This window comes from Lichenostomus cassidix, chromosome 5 (assembly GCF_008360975.1).
Source record: "Lichenostomus cassidix isolate B80296 chromosome 5, HeHo_3.0, whole genome shotgun sequence".
In the NCBI taxonomy this organism is placed as follows: Eukaryota; Metazoa; Chordata; class Aves; order Passeriformes; family Meliphagidae; genus Lichenostomus; species Lichenostomus cassidix.
The window spans coordinates 8,050,846-8,067,272 of NC_139486.1; the positions used below are offsets into that span (position 1 = coordinate 8,050,846).

The window sequence follows — 16,427 nt, forward strand, 5'->3', positions numbered from 1 at the left end:
TAAGCTAAAGTTCCTCTTAGATCTAGTTCATTGTCTTAATTGTAAACCCACCCCTGACCCCATGTAGAATAAAACCAACAGTGACATCAGTAGAGAAAATATTAGAGCATTCTCCTAAGTATCTATTTCTGTTTTATAAGCTGAGTCTTAACCCACATGAGGCTTATATTGGCTGTAAGAAAATTCTGCCAGCTTGTCCAGAAACTCTGTCCCACTGAACAACTAATCTAACACTGTCAGATTTGAGCTCACAAGTAGAAGAGAAAGTTTTCTTCTTACTCCTGCAGTATCTATCCCTGCCAGAACAGAAAAACACAGCTTGGAGTGCCATCTAGAGGAATGCACTCCTCCATAGAAAACTGTCTTCTTGTTTGAAGGTGTAACTTCTCACAAAGATTTTCAAACTAACTCTAGTAAGGAAATAGGGGGTGAGAGCACCAGAGGCACCTGCATGTTCCTCAATATTTTGGCGGGTATGTGAATACTCACAAAATTTCAGTGATACCTTACATGTAACTACATGTCTTAAAGAATCTGCCACGGTAACAAGAAGCATTGATTTGTAATGACGGATAAGATGCTCCAAGGAATCTTAGAAATGTCTGAAGAGATAGCTGAGGAGCAGCCTGGAAACCAAAAAATGGAACATTGATGGGGGTCATCTCTAAAAGTCCTTATTAGTGTGGGGATTTTTATGTATTCACAGAGGTATAAATCAATACACAATGACACCACTCCCAGTCTCAAAAAGAGGTGCAAGCCCTGGCAGCCCTGGCAAGGTTTGTGTCCAGCCCAGTGTCATTCCCACCACTCACAGCTGGAGCACATGCCCTGCTCTGTGCTCCTGTGCCTTCAGAAAGTCACCCAAGGCAGAGCAGTGGTGGGTATGGATATAAGGCACCAGATGGCTCAGCGTTTTCGTCCCTGAGTGACTACAGAAGGAAAGGCAGCCCAGAGACACAGCACTGCCCAGGGCAGCCCAGGAGGAGTGAGAAGGCTCTCCAGGCACTTCCCACAGTGCAGCTGGGATGCCACAACAGCACCCATGGAGCAGCTTTGCCATGCTCCTCCATCCTGTTTGCTGCACGAGACGACACACAGACATCCAAACATCCCCAGACTTTGGGGATTCCAGGGCAGCTGAGTTGGAAGCTGGAAGTTGGAAGTTTTAAATCCCAGGCATTTATCTCTAGCAGCTAGCCTCAACACTTAGAAACGGGTATTTCCCTGTCTTAACGCTTAGAAACAGGTATTTCCCTGTATGTTTTATTCCTAAATGCTTTTAAAAATCTTCCCTCACTATTGTAGGTGATGATATGCACGGATCAAATCTTAAAGTGGTTTATTAAAAATGTTTAAACACATGTAAGCACACACTGTTAATGGAACATTTAGGTTGAAATAGATTGTTTCCTAAGATAAAATAGCACAGCAATAATGATCTGTGTCTCTGATGTTTGCTTTAATATCAGACAGCTTGTCATGCAACACTGTCTGCATTTCATTAACTCTGGAATGAGGTAATCATACAAAAACATTAAACATCACACACTTAACTAATGGTTTTGCAGGTAGATTCAACTATCAGAAATTCTCAAGCCATCAATGTGGATGATGATTTCATGACGAAATGATTTCTCTGACAAAGACAAATATGTGAAAGTCCCTTGATTTGCACGGGAGCAAGATTCAAATATATTTTTTTGTTTCTATTTTAAATGTGCATTTCACTTCACTTCAGAGTCTGTCTCTCCAGTTACAGTCTTTCTGTCCCTGCACATCTTCCAGATTCACCGCATATTTGGAATTCCAGTCTCGCTCAAAAAGGTTTTTCAACTGTTTCTGGACAGGCAGTTGTCTGCTTTGCAGGTTGGTCGAATTCTGTTTGATTATTAGTCCCACGCCAGCTGTATCAGTGAAGTAGTTTTCTGACCAATTGGAAGTCCCTGTGCAATGGAAAAGTAGTGATTAGAAAACATTCATTTCCCAGTGTTCTGTTTGATCTCTGGGCTTTGTTGATTTGCTCTATGACTGCAAATCTCATTAGGGCCAACGAGGCAGCAAAAATCAGGTCACCTCCTTCTTATGCCAGACCTCAGGTTTCGGAAACTTGGTATTGACTGCAACCCTGAAGGTTCATAACCTTCTGATTCCTCACAGCTTGTGACAGAATGCCCAAATCTACTCATAAACATGATAATAAAGTGCAACATTTGAGTATTAAGAGGGGTAAAAGCCAGTCTTTGACATGGGTTTCTGTGTTCAAAGGAAAAAAGTTCTTAGTAGACTTAATTATCTTTAGTTGTTAAAGGAAATCAAGAGGAGAAACTGGACTCTTGATCAATAAACCCTCAGGAGCTGTTCTGAGCTTGGCATGCAAAGCCTGCTTCTGACCCAGGCAAAGCTGGGAATCCAGCTGCAGACATAGTCTAGGGCTCTCTCCAAAGCTACCTCAATTCAGAAAACCAAGCACTGTGAAAAATACACATTTTATATCACTTAGCACTTCCCCTTGTGATCGCCTTAGCCAGAAAAATCTGTCAATTCCAGAAGGTGCTTGGGCATGAAAACAAATTATCTGCATATCTGCCTTCAAAAGACAACTTGGTATGAAAAAAGTTATTAAAGTATTGAAGGCAACTGGAGCTGCAAACCCTCAGCCAGTTGGAAGACCAGGCTGTTTGCTGGTGTGTATTGCTGGGAGGGTGAGCTGACTGAAATGACAGAGCACTTTCACATTCCCTTTTTTGAGAGTTCCCAATAAAGGAGTGAAATGTAAACACCATCCTGGTTTTCAGGAACAGTGCACAGTTGGCATTGTTTTCTCATTTCCTTTTCTAGAGTTCTGTTCAACAAACAGTGCATGGAATTAATTCCTCCCAGCAGTTCCTTTTTATTAAAGCATGTTAATGTTATATACTGGAGCATCAGCTACCTCTATGTCATTCTGAGCACACAGGCTGTGAAATCCCCACTGTGCTTGTCAGGCTGTGCACTCAGCCTCGTCATGCTCTGTTCCTAATGGTTCACAATCATAGGAAATGATCTCTTACTGAACTTGACCTACATTATTGTCTCCCCTTCACATGTGTACTTCTTCACCTAGGACAGAATTTGCTTTATATGGCAAAATGAAGTACTTTTTGGTATTGCAGCTGTTCCTACCTCAGTCTCCATCCAGTAGATCTGGAGATACTGTAAGTATTTGGAATATTGGAATACATACCAATGTAGGCTACTTTATCAGTGACCATGTATTTGTTGTGATTCACTCTCCCATAAGGAATGTTTGTGTGATTCAGAACTGGAACAATGAAGAGTTTCTGGAGAGAGAAATTTAAAAATATAAACAAATACTAGACTGGGCAACAGACTTCATGATTGAACAGTGCATGTTTTCTGTAGTTTCAAAGAATAGAATAGTAAGGGAAGAGCAGAAGAGAACATACGACACTGTTATTAAATACACCATAAAAGAGATTTTAGTCCTATCCAAGAAAACTAGCAAATAATACTTCCACTATACATAAAATTGGAAAAGCAATTGAGATCAGAGATGGATAATGTTTGCCTCACAATGTTCCATTAGTGGCACAGCTATTATCATTACAGGGCAGACAATGAAATGCAGTTTTAGGCAGCTGTTTAATAGATCTGCATTTACCACTGATTGCTGCTCTTATTTTGTGCAAGAATGGTCTGATCAGAGACATGAGGGGTACTGCAGGCAACCATAATGCCTAACTTTTTGGGTTATCTAAATCAAAAAATCTACCAAAATCTACATTTTCCCCCCCTTTTTTTTTTTCCCTGAAACCCACTCTTCCTTCTGTGATATCTCTCTGTTGTGGTTACTGCATTTTGTTGGGAGCATGCACACCATCCCCACTCCACTTGATGCATTCCAGCCTAATGCCTATGGCCTGTGTGCAATATTTAGTGTTCAAGAATAGGTCTATCCATATAGGCAGACAGCAGAGCGCTCAATTAAAGAAAACTGATAGCAATTGGACCCATTTAAAATACTCCATGCAGGAAAAAGTCTCTGAGAGGAGCACTAAGTTACCACATAAACTGTTACTGTCATGGTGCTCAGCAAAAGCAACTTCTTGGATAATGTCACAAGTGCCACAGCCAGACACATCCCTGATCTCACTAGTAGCTCAAAACAGCTGCTTCCGTAAAGATTATATACTGGGCTTATTTTCACAAGAATGTGAAGCAGTCACTGCAAAAACAGACAACCTGTTGCTCTAAAATAATTATTTCTCTAATAATATTATTTTTACAGAAATTATTATTATTAGAGAAATAATAATATTTCTCTAACAGTTGCACATGCAAACAGCAGCTTAGTCTCAAAAGTCACTGTGGGGCCATATCCTCAAGCTGTCTGTCCAAAATCAGTTTTTTTATCATACCACGTCGACACTGATGTGGGCATGTGGGTTGTTGAGAGCACGCAGGGACCTCAGGTAGTGGAGCATGGCTGGGTCAGTGTATGCCCAGCAGCTGACCAGAAGCTGGACTTGCACTCTGTGGTTGAAAGCTGCACGTCTCAGGGCATTGTCAATGGCTGGCCAGTATCTGCAGAAAAGGAGGGGTGTGGGAAAAGGGATTTTTTTTCTTTTTAAACATTTCAGTAGAAAGCTGTGACAATAAACTGAGACTACAAGGGATGATGCACAGATGGGATCTCTGATGGCTAGTAAGTGAAGCACTTGTGGCTTCCCTGGAGGTACAAACAAGATTTCTGCCTTCTACCAAGTCCCTTCTTTCCCCAGTGTGTTTTGAGACCTCCAGACTCTGCCAGATTGAGGCAAAATTGATCAAAAAGTTTAAAGCTTAGTAAAGTGCATGTACACAGATCCACACAAAGCATGGTGCCATCATGCTCATTTCCCTAGGAAACTAAAGATAACAATAGCAACTCCAGGGTAAAGCCATTCATACAGCACAGAGTAAAAAGGACAGTGCAGAGCCCACAGGAAAGTCTAAGAGCCATTTTGCAGGATATGGCCTTTTCAGGGCCCTGGAGACTGTTTTGAGGATCCACAGTGGTCCTGTGCCATCAGCCAGTGTGGGCAAGCTCTGTTCCTCCCACCCCTCCCTGTCCTCATCGTGTGTCCCCAAAATGAACACAGCTGTGCTCTCCATGTTCCCTGAACATGGGAAAATTCACTTTCCTGACACTTGTGTTGGCAGGAGCTGTGGGGAACATTTTTAACATCCTTCACCCAGCTACACAACACCAAGAGCTGGACCATGTGCCTCCCAGGGCTGGTAACTCCAAACACCCACGCAGCATTTTCATTCCGTAGATCCAAACAAATGCTGCACAGAGGGAAACAAGCATGTTTAGTACAGATTGCAGGGCTGATACAGAGAGAGGTCCAGCATTTGCTCACAGTCCCATGAGCAATGATGAATTAATTTGCCTAACTTAATCCTTTTGGTTTTATGTACAAAGGCCTGAATTCTCTAATCCTCCCTCAAGCATCATCCTATTGCAATCAATGGCCTGGCCACGTGTTCTGAGGCTCAGGCTTGACTTAGAGATCCTGAAAAACTTGGAAAATAATGCTATTTGAAATGCTATTTTTGAACAGTTTCAATTTTTTAAATATACTGGTTTCTAGTTGATTAACAGTCAGGCATTAGACAGGAGCTTTGTTCCCTCTGCCTCAGCTGCTGGAGGAACCTAACCTGAACTAATCAGCTTCAATTCATGGCACTGCAGCTGGTTGCTGTGGAGATAGCCCAAGGCCCTGCACCACTTTCCCTGGGCCTTTCAAACTCTTGTTTGCATCTGATCAGCCCTCGATGTCACAAACTGTGGATTAAGCCTTCAGATGAAGAATGAGGAGTATTAACACACTCAGTCCTAAGGGGGAAAAGAGACTTTCTGGGAACCTATTCTTGGCTAAAATCAGAAGACAAGAAACCCAGAGACTCAACCCTACAACACAGAAATTGAAAATCCTCTGAGCTGTTTGATTTATTAAATACATCCTCCAAGTGGAAGCTAGTCTTGAGATTTTGTTTCTTGGACAATAGAATTATCTGTGTCTCCTTATTATCTTAAAATCTCCCCCATAACACACCCATGCCCCAGCTGAACAACAGAGGCTTTACACAGTTGAGACACAGGGCACAATGCATACTATCATTCTGGATAAATGGCAGCCTAGAGCTTACCCTGTTCAACAAGCCATGTTGTACATAATTATTTCACTTGAACTGCTTTCTCGGATTATTCAGATGGTTCTAAATAATTTTGAAGAATCTGGTGACTCTGTGATTATTCCAGATCACCACCACCACCTTCTTACTGAAGCTGGTGATAGAATTTGGATGTCCTTAGATGGAATTATTAAAAACAAAACAAACCAAAAAACACAAACAAGAACAAAAAAAACCCCACAACAACAAAAACACCAAACCCCAAAAAAACCCAAAAAACCTAGAAGTTTCTTTAAGAGGTTGTTTCAGCTCTCATAGCAAAGGTCAGGACTGTCAAGAACCACCCTCTAAACTATGGGTCAAGTGCATCAAACAGGAAATAGAGCAGGAAGTGAAGACTCTTCAGAAGTAAAGGGCAGAAAGAAAGGAAAATGGGAGCAAGAAAGGAGAGCACAGCAATATTTTCTCTGAAAAGTCTGATGTCAGATATATTTTTGGTGTTCCCTCTCGTCTCTCTATTGATAAAGCTGCTCTGTTGAATTTTGGAGGACTCTGCACCTGAGTGTCCCTAGTCTGGCACTTTACAGCTTTCCTGCTGTGCATAGGACTGCTCTAAAACATCAGCAAAGCAAGCAGGCACTATTGGATGCCATCCTTCCTGCAGCACCAGGAACCACAGAATCCTAGAATTGTTAAATTCTGGAAAAGACCTTTAAGATCAGCCCTCAGCCCAGCACCAGCACCATGTTCAGCACTAAACCATGTACTCAAGTGCCATATCCACATCTTTTTTGAACACTTCCAGGGATAGTGATTCCATCACTTCCCTGGGTAGTCTATTCCAATACTAAAAAGCCCTTTCCGTGAATGTCTTTTTCCTAATATCCAATCTAAACCTCCCTTGGCACAACTTGAGGCTGTTTCCTGTCATCCTGTCCCTTGGTACCTGGGAGGCACAGTCCACAGGATGGTTGTGAATGCAGAGCAAAACCTCAGTTGTCTCCACTCTGAATATTTTCATTGCAGAAGGAGGGGAATCACACATTTTTTTCTTTAAATAGTGCAAGTAACTGATTTGCTCAGGATAAAAATTGTACCTTTTTGGATGACTGAAACGGCTGGTAGGGAAATATTCCATTACAGAAACATATACAAACTTCTGTGCCTGACTGATAATACTGAGTATAGCATAGAGGTCATGGGTGCGACCTTTCGGACAAAACACTGGAGGGGAAGCCTGTAAAAAAAGAGAAAACACCTAGGTCAGTGATTTAATTCTTTTTTTTTTTTCTGTCAGACTGTGATTAATTTATGTTTAGGTCTGTCTAGTTTTCATTAGAATGGCACAAAGCACTGGAGATGGACCACAGTCTTTCCTCATGCCTTCCACAATGGGAAGATACTTATTGATATATTGAGCCAGAGGTGATTAAAAGAAACATACATACTGTTCCTGACATACTTGACAGCTGATGCTGAGTTGATCCCTATTCTTTGAATAGTTCCAGAGAAACCTGAAGAACAAATTATTATCCACCTGGAACACAAGTAACTCAGGATGACTGCTGAAGGAACTTTTCTGCTCAATCCTTTATCATACTTTACAATCTATCATGTTATTTTCAAACATACTTACAGAAAAATAGGTTTCTGTCAAGATTCCATTAAATTCCACTTCCAGAGGCCAATGACTGTTAATGTGGGTGGAATAATTAAGAGGCCAAGGGAATGGGATTGTAGCATTGGGATATCCAACATCCCAGTAGGTGCTAAACGTTTTCCAGAGGTCTTTGGCCAAGCAGCTGCAGTTATACATCACAGCACCAAACTCTTTCACCTGCAAAGAGAGCAAGCTGTGTCACAGCCCTGGAAGGAGACACCTCCAGGGGTTTCTTTGCTGTTTCTTCTGCTCTGACAATGTTATACATCATTACGATTTTCCTCTGTTATGTGCTAGGATTTCCCCCAGATTTTTGAATTTGCAGCAGCAGAGCTTACCTGAGATAAAGATCTCCAGTCCATGTTTGCACTACCAATATACACATGCTTCATGTCTACTATCCAGAATTTGCTGTGCAACACTCCTCCTGTCAAATGTCCAAAATCAATCTTTTTCACATGAGCCCCTGAAGAAAGAGGAGGAGGGGGAAAAAGAATTTAGATGCAGCATGGAGATGGTTCCTCGACAGCCAGAACACATCTGCATGTCTGATTCTTGCAGATAGTAATAACTACCAAAACTCACAAGCTCTCATTCCTTGAAAAAAAAAAGCAAAATGTGAATTTTCAGAAAAATCCCAAAGAACATGGCAACATAGGCAGAAAGCATGAACTAGTGAGCAGATAGTGCTTGTCCTGTGAGCCCATGTAAGCACCACACCAGAACAGACCTTGGAGACCAGTTTCCCCCAGATGCCTTTTTGCAATACAAAAGCTCTCAGTGTATCACTGAAGGGAAATAATTACCTTTTTCCTCTAAAAGCTCAAGGTCCCTTGATTTTGTAGCCAGAGTTGGTGAACTTGCTGCAATATACAAAGAGACATTGTCTGCAAGTAACCTCTCAAAACTCTTCAGAATATCTTCACCCTGTGTGGTACATTGTTATTTTTTATATTTTGTTATAGAATGTTTAGTAAGATATATGCAAGTACAGTGTTACTAATGAATTAAAGGAAGGTCAGAAATTTCATCTGTTTCAGGAGTATTTCAAGTAGAGAAAAGAGGGAATAAAGATTCTGATCCGATGCATGAATCAAAGTTTATTTTCTGTCATTTAATGCTATTAGATATAAGGTTTAAAAGTATGACCACAAACATCCCAGACTTCAATGGTGAATATCCCAGTGCAGATCAACTGCTGGATCCTGATGCTCAACAGATATGTGGCATCATTTATCCCTGAGCCTAAAGGTGACAGAGACTGCCCAACACTCAGCAGAGAGAGAGCTCAGCCTTATATCTGTCACTTCTTCTCATGTGCATTTAAAAACTCATACCACCAGAAACACCTAGGGAGGAGGATAAGGAGAGCAGCCTCAGGGGACAGTGAGGAAGGTGCGCCAGGAAGGTGGCAGAGACTGAGCCCACGGTGATAACCAGGCCAGCATGTGGCACTTAGCAAACAGCAGAATTCCCAACACAACTAAGCTCCATTCCTGCCTGAAAGGGTGTTGCCTTGTCCCATCTGTTTTTCAGAACAGTCCCTCAGCCCCTGCTCAGGATTGCCTGGGAGTTTCCTAGCTGCCACAGGCCAAAGTGGAGCCAAGGGACAATTAAACATGATGAATGGCTGCAAGGTGAGCCTGTGCCATGGCCTCTGTCATTTGTTTTTGGTGGTAGAGCCAGAGAGTCTCCACAGGAAGCCTGACCACTCAGGGTGCCCAGGAGAAGAGCCCTGCAGAGGAGAGGGAACCTCCTCAGCTGCTGTCCAGTGCCATGGGTCAGGGACAGCTGCCCAGTGAGTGGATGCCAGTGCTGTGTCTGCACACAGGGGAGAAGCAGCCTTTGCAGCAGCTGTCAAAAGTCCAGCAGCCTTTGCTTCCTGGCTCTTCCCACTATCCAGTGGGAAGTGGCACATTCCCTTGTGTCCACAGAATCCTCAGCTCTGCCTCTGGCTGACCCTACACAAGTCAGCCATCCACAGGGTGAGTGTGGGTTTGAGGCTGACCTCTTAAAACACACCAGAAAAATACCCAGAGCCACTCCATCTGGCAGACCCCAGATGGAGTCTAACTTGAGTGGAGGAGGAAAGTTGGAGCATTGCTTCAGAATGGTGTGGAAGACCTTCCTGTGTGTACAGGAGGAGTCAAACAATGTCTCTGGAGACAGAGCACACAGCCAGCCTGCCCTCTGCCACATGTACATGAGACACACAACCACAGACACGCTTTTTGATTTTATCCTACCTGCTTGGAAGAGGAGTCATTGACACCGATATCCTTCCCAGTGAGAGACCAATAGTAGGAAGCCACATGAACTTTTTCCTGGGCCAGATCAAGGAGTCTCATCCAGGCTTGGTACAAAGGTTTGGCTGCAGTGCTGTTTATCTCAAAGGGTAAGTCATAGGGAACGTTTTCCACAAGTTCAAAGCTGCAATGGCAATTGTGTGTTGTGAAGCAGGTCACTGTGACCCTAACAGGGCACCAAGCACCTGTCAGGCCATACAGCTGGCCATGCTGGACATCAGCCTCCACAGCAAACAAGTTGAGTTGGTCAAACAGGCTGGGAGTGCTTTTACCCCTGTTTTTTATAGCCAGGCTTCTATTGCACAGTGTCCTCCCAAGTGCAGCAGAATGGTTTTTTATTTTACCATGCCTAAGATATGGAGAAAAGCAAAGCCCCATGGCTGGATGTCACTTGGGCACTCTCTTCACCCTGTCCCAGCACAGACATTCCCTGTCCCTCCAGCCTCTAACAAAGGCTGCTTTGCCAGCTGGTCACTGCTGCTCCCACTGCTGCCACAAAAGGAGGATGGCTGGAGAGGGCAGAGGAGCAGCTGAGCTGTGCTGAGCACACTAGCATGGGACTGGGAGAGCAGCTGTGACACTGCCCCTGCTGCCCCTCACAGCAGGCAACTCCCAAAGCCTAAATGGCACCCCCTCTCTTCTCAAAATAGCAGTGCTTCATCACTCATGATACAATGGGAAGAGAATAAAACCAGTGCTGATATTATCGGTACTGTAGCTATTTCTCCAGATGGTGATGACTTCTCCATGTGCCATCTCACCTGCAGGAGTCATTGCATCTGTTGGTGCCCTCCTCAGGTATTGTGGTTCTTGGGAGATCTGTGTAGAGTCCTTCTTCCTCTGGAAAATCTCTGTAGAGTCCTTCTTCCTCCTCCAGATTTCTGTAAATGCTGATAACTGTTGCTTTTCCTCCGTTAGGATCAGCTCTGCTATCCATACTCATGAGGTAAACAGCCACCAGGACAAGAGCAAGCATCAAAATTGCCCCCAAGACTTGAAACTAGAACAGAACCCACAGAGGAGAAGACTTAAGCCATCACCAAGGCACTGGTACACCAGCTAATGGATGCCTACCTGTGCAGGTGAATAAAGGACAGCCTTTGAACAGGAATTCTGCTTGCAGCTACTGGCAGAGAGTGTTCTGAGATGCAGCACAGAAAGTGAGGAACACCTGTTCAAGATCAGCTTGGATGGAGCTCTGAGCAACCTAATGTAGTTGAAGATGTGCCTGCTCTTTGCAGGAGGGTTGGACTAGATGACTTTTAAAAGGTCCCTTTCAACTCAAACTATTCTGTGATTTGATGACCACAAACTAGGTTGGGGTTTGTTTGTATGGAGACTGATTTTAGTTTTGGTTTAATTTTTTTCTGTGCCAGCATATCAGCCCCTGGTTTTTTTCCAAAAACTTATGATTTGTTTGATGTTGATTAGCTTTATTATTTTAGCACAAGACCCATGGATATGGAACAAAATTTCTACCAAAATCAAAACAAGAGGATCCCTAACACAAGATTAGCAGTGGGATTAAGACCAGCACTGCCATAAAAAGGAAGTTCATTAAGTCAGGGGAGAAAAAATGGGTCTAAAAATGTGAGAGACAGAAAGACATTTTGTGGTTTCTGAACATTGTCTGGTTTTGTCTCAAACCTCACATAAGTGAAACTACACAAATCTCATTTATCTGTGGGAACAGTATTCCCATGTCCTTCTAATGTGGTGAGGGAACTTCATTTCCCTTTTGCTTCACTTTCACCTTTTTCCTGAATGTAGATGAGAAAGATAATAGCCTGGCTACCTGGTAGATTCAGATCTGCAGTCCAGCCCCTTACATGCTGAAAAGTATAGCATCAGGCTCCAAATGCTGCCCTGAGCAGGAGCAGGAAAAGACAACCACACATGCAGATCTACTTCCCCCTAAAAAGACCATGTCTGGCTCCCCATGGGAATCCTTGGGAGATGGAACCATCCACCAGTCTGTGATAGGCAATGTGCACTTCAGAGCTGAGCTTTTGAACTTCCAGGCAGCAGAATTGAATCGAGTCTGGGGGTGGTTGTGAGGCTGTAGACATAAATCTGAGCTCCCAAAAGGGCACATGGGAAAACTGCACAGAAATCAGTTGCCTCTGAAAGTTTCTGTTTCTGTTTCTATGTGGATAAAGCTTCTTACTTTTAATTTTCTCTGCTTTCCTTAAAATCGACAGTGCTGACATTGATTTCAGGCAGTGATTTGAATGAAATAATAATATTTAAACTATCTCCCTAGATTTTTCTCTCTGGCTTGTTCTCCACCTCATCAAGGGCAGAAAAAAAAACCTCACCAATTTTTAACAGTTCTGTATTTCATCCCACAAACACATTAGCAATGCTCAAACGTTGCCTGGGTTTTAGAAGACATTTCTAAGGTAAAAAACCCATTTTGAAGTAACATCATGGCTGTCACCATGCTATGCACTGTGATGTCCAGGTACTCTGAGCATGCTGAATACATGAATACATGAATAAATGCTGTGCCAATGGTGGAATTGAAGCATTTTGTATGAGCATGGTTTCTTTGTCCTGAGCCAGACAGAGCTGCAGGATTTAGCTCCACATTACTCCCTCTGGGCAAGGTTTGATCAGTCTACCGGATAAATCAATGAGGGTTTTGTCGCTCACTTGTTTACAAATAGGATTGAAACCTACACAGATTTCTAAAATGGGCAATAAAATCATTTTTCTTAACCTGTTATTTCTTTTCAGAAATGTCAGCACAATCCCAGCTCTTGTAAGCAAACGTGGTGTATCCCAATAATTACCGTTCTGACGTCTTTTTGATTGTTCACGCTTAATTTCATGTTGGAGGACTCATTGAACATCAGGGATGTTTTTAGTGCTTTTTTCACAATCTGAAAAACAGAAATGTATGCAAAGGGGAAAATAAAGCTTTATGACAGCATTTGTGTACAATTACAGACAAAAAGTGCAGGTTACTGCCGCCACTTTACACAGTGCTCTGAGATTTAAGTATGGATCAGTGCAACATGCTCCCTGTGTTGTGGGTTTTGAGTGACATTAACAGATTCCAAAGTGACAGAGAGACAGGTCCCTGCAGTTTTTCCCTGGTGCTGTCTAGAAACAAAAATCCCTGCAGTAATTAATGCATAAACAACTGCATCGCTGCCTCTTCCAGCCATCCTTCAACACCCACTTTTGTCCTGTTGCAAGAGAACATATTTGCCAACAAGCAGTAATTAAGTGCAGAAGCTGTGGGTGATAGTTTGCAGTATCAGTGTCATCCTGGGTGTGACTCTCTCATGCTCCTGCTCTCCTCCTGTGCCTGTGAGTTGTCTGCAATGCTGGTGTCTCTTCCAGAAGTGACCCTGTTAAGGGGACAGGGACCAGGCTGAAATACAAACTCCCCTTCTCCTCTGTTGCAGCCATGACTCTGGAAAATAAGCAATCATCTTTTCCTCCTCAGACAGCATTGCTCCAATATTTTGTTACCACCAGCTGAGGCAACCATAGGAGCAAATACCAAAATATGCCAAAACTCACAGCAGATGGTGAGGCAGGAGGAGTTGGCACTTGCCTATTTTGCCTTCTCAATAACTTGACATGTTCCCAGCAGGTCATGAATCATCCCTGCATTGGCTGAGGCGAATTTACCCCACAGGAGCCAGCTGACATTTTTCATTCTCAGAAGCAAGAAGCACATCCTGGGGTACAGCAGATTCCAGAAGGTGCTACCAGATGACACCACCACCTGCCCAGTCCCTGAACGACCCCTTCTGACCCCTGAGCTGCCAGGCATTTGCAGCCTGGGGGATGAACCTGCTGCAGTGGTGTTGATATGGAGTTGCTCTGTGGGTGGCCACACTCAAACAAGTTTGGGGTAGGAAGGATCCTGCCAGACTTGTCCCATCTATCTTGCCATGTGTTCACAGCTATTGCCACCTGAACTGCATGGGTTTATGGTGTCAGCCCTCCCCCAGCAGTAAGGCAGCATGGCTGTGCACATTCCATCTGCATCCAACCCCTGCCCACTGCACCTTCCTGTGTGGATGCTGTGGCTGTGTGGAACAGGCAGGAGTTGGACACAGCAGACACAGCCCCAAAGGCTTCTCGTGGGGCCTGACCCACAGGTGCTGCTGGGGCTGAACCAAAGAGGTGGAACATGTCTTGGAAGACAAGGGAGGTGTCTTGGGGACTTGGGGAATGCAGAGAAGGGTGTGAAAAGAGAGCACCTGTGGTAAAAGAGCAGATGAGACAGAATGGCAAAGGCAGAAAAGGTGGAGAGTGAAGAGAAGGTACGAACACTCATGACTAAAAGCATACTAGAGCTGCAGAGAAGGAAGCCATGTTCCATTTTAGCACCTGCTTGTTGTTATCAGCTGTAATCACTACAGCAGGGCCCACTTCCCAAAGCAGTTTTACTCACACTTTCCACTGTCACTTCCTTTTGCTGCCCCAGGCTCAGCTGCAACCTTTTACACTAGAAATGGTTATAAATAGTGGCAGTCCTGGAGAAATGGAGTGGCTGCCAGCAGTGAGAGACAGTTGGCTATTCCCATGCCTCTGAAATCCCAGTTTATGTTTTAAGCACAATATAAAGACTCAGTGTCTTACCCCAAAGAGCAGACAGCCCAGGCAGAATGGGGGATATAACCAACCCCACCCAGAGAAATCTGTGTGACAGCAACACACATCACCCCCACCCTGAGAGGAAGTAGTCACATACCAACCCAGAAAACAGTGGGAAGAAACGGAAGAGAGAGAAAGATGTGAAAGAGTTGGGTAGGAGACTGAGGCAAAGGGATTTTAAAGGAGGAGGAGAAAGGCAGCTGGCAAACAGCAGGAGCCCTTCAGGCTGGGGCAGGAGAGCCCATTGGGGCTGCAGGTCACACTGCACAGCTCGTGGCTTTGGCACAGCTGTCCCCATCAGCTGGGCTGGCCAGAAACAAACAGCCACAAGAGCTGAGAGGTGTTGCCTTGTGCCTCTGGCTCCCAAAGTCACATTTGGTGACCCAAGCAGTGTCTTGGTAAGAAACTGCAGGTGTCAGTGCTCTTAGAGCCACGTGATGGCCTCAGAGAGGTTGAGCTTACCAGAAACAACTTGTTTCAGTTCTCCTTTTCAGCAACAGCTACAAAACGGCTTCAAAACCAGCATTTTTATTAAAATAGTAAGGTGAACAGATCTCATATGTGCTGTAATAGAATCACCTACCATTCTGTTCAAACAAAGCCCTTCTTGATATCTTTGACTGGTGATGATTACCTTGGTGATGATGTGCCTGCTGTACAGAAGTCCTGAGAACTGCTCTAAAACAGGCAGTTTAAATTGCAAGAAGGGAAACCTCACAGACTCAAACAGAATTCCTAAGAATAATATTGTAGCTAGTCAGCCATTAACTATGGCTCCCTCCAAGCTTTCAGGGCTTTACCAGCTGCCAGTTTTAATGACTGAAGTTCATCAAAGAGCAATAAATACAAGCACTACTTAGCATTGCTGGGACACCAGCTAATGCCAGTCTGCTGAGTACCCACAGGACACTGCTGTTTATCACATTAAGGTTGCTTTCTCCTTGCCTACAAAATACCTCTTGGTATTTCTTTTCTCCACCAGCAACAAACTCCGTCAGATTTTGAATTTCAAACACAAGGATGTGATTTTTCCCTATACAAAATCCTCCCCAGGAGCTGTTTGAAGTTCCTCAGAGGAACAAGGTGTATTCACCTCTCCATGGCCACCTACCAGCTCTCTCAAGATGATGACAAATGTACTTACCATCCTGGAAGGTCTCCTCATGTGTGGATGTCCCACTGTACTCTGATGTTACTCACAGCCTTATGTACAAGAGGCAGTGCTCATGCTCTTTGTCAGCAGATTTGTTTAGGGTTCTTCTGGTTTTTTTCCCCTCCTGCTGTAAATCACTTCCTCTTAGACACCAAGTTGCACAATACTGACAGGGTCTAAGTTATCATCCAGTTGTTGTGACCCAGTTCTTAGACTCCAGGTCCTGATCTTTACCTGTTTGGCATAACTTGCTCTGTTGGATGGCAAAGCTCCCATTCTGTGGTGTTCAGTCAGAGTCCAGATCAGCATGAGAAGACACTGGTTGGAAGGACTGCTCAGCTTTGGTGCTGTTAGCAACCCAAACATGGCACTATTCTCACTGCATTATTCTTAACCCACCAGAAGCTTCATTTCAAGCAGACAAACAAACCCTCCAAAAGCACCTCTCTACACAGTTTCTCTTGAAAGCATTTTCTTGCTCAGTCAGACTTGGAAAAACATAAGG

General features: G+C 43.8%; 1 protein-coding gene across 1 annotated transcript; it reads right to left on the bottom strand.

Moving 5' to 3' along the window:
- Positions 1–1,325: 1,325 nt before the first annotated feature.
- PLD4 (phospholipase D family member 4) lies at positions 1,326–16,017 on the bottom strand. The gene is made up of 11 exons (XM_085061204.1): positions 15,914–16,017; positions 12,945–13,034; positions 10,911–11,149; positions 10,090–10,273; positions 8,650–8,770; positions 8,182–8,309; positions 7,820–8,020; positions 7,281–7,420; positions 4,422–4,587; positions 3,227–3,323; positions 1,326–1,946 (listed from the first exon to the last, which is right to left on the bottom strand). The coding sequence occupies exons 1-11, from the start codon at positions 15,932–15,934 to the stop codon at positions 1,738–1,740; spliced, it is 1,596 nt and encodes a 531-aa protein (XP_084917330.1). The 5' UTR covers positions 15,935–16,017; the 3' UTR covers positions 1,326–1,737.
- Between the last annotated feature and the right edge of the window lie 410 nt (positions 16,018–16,427).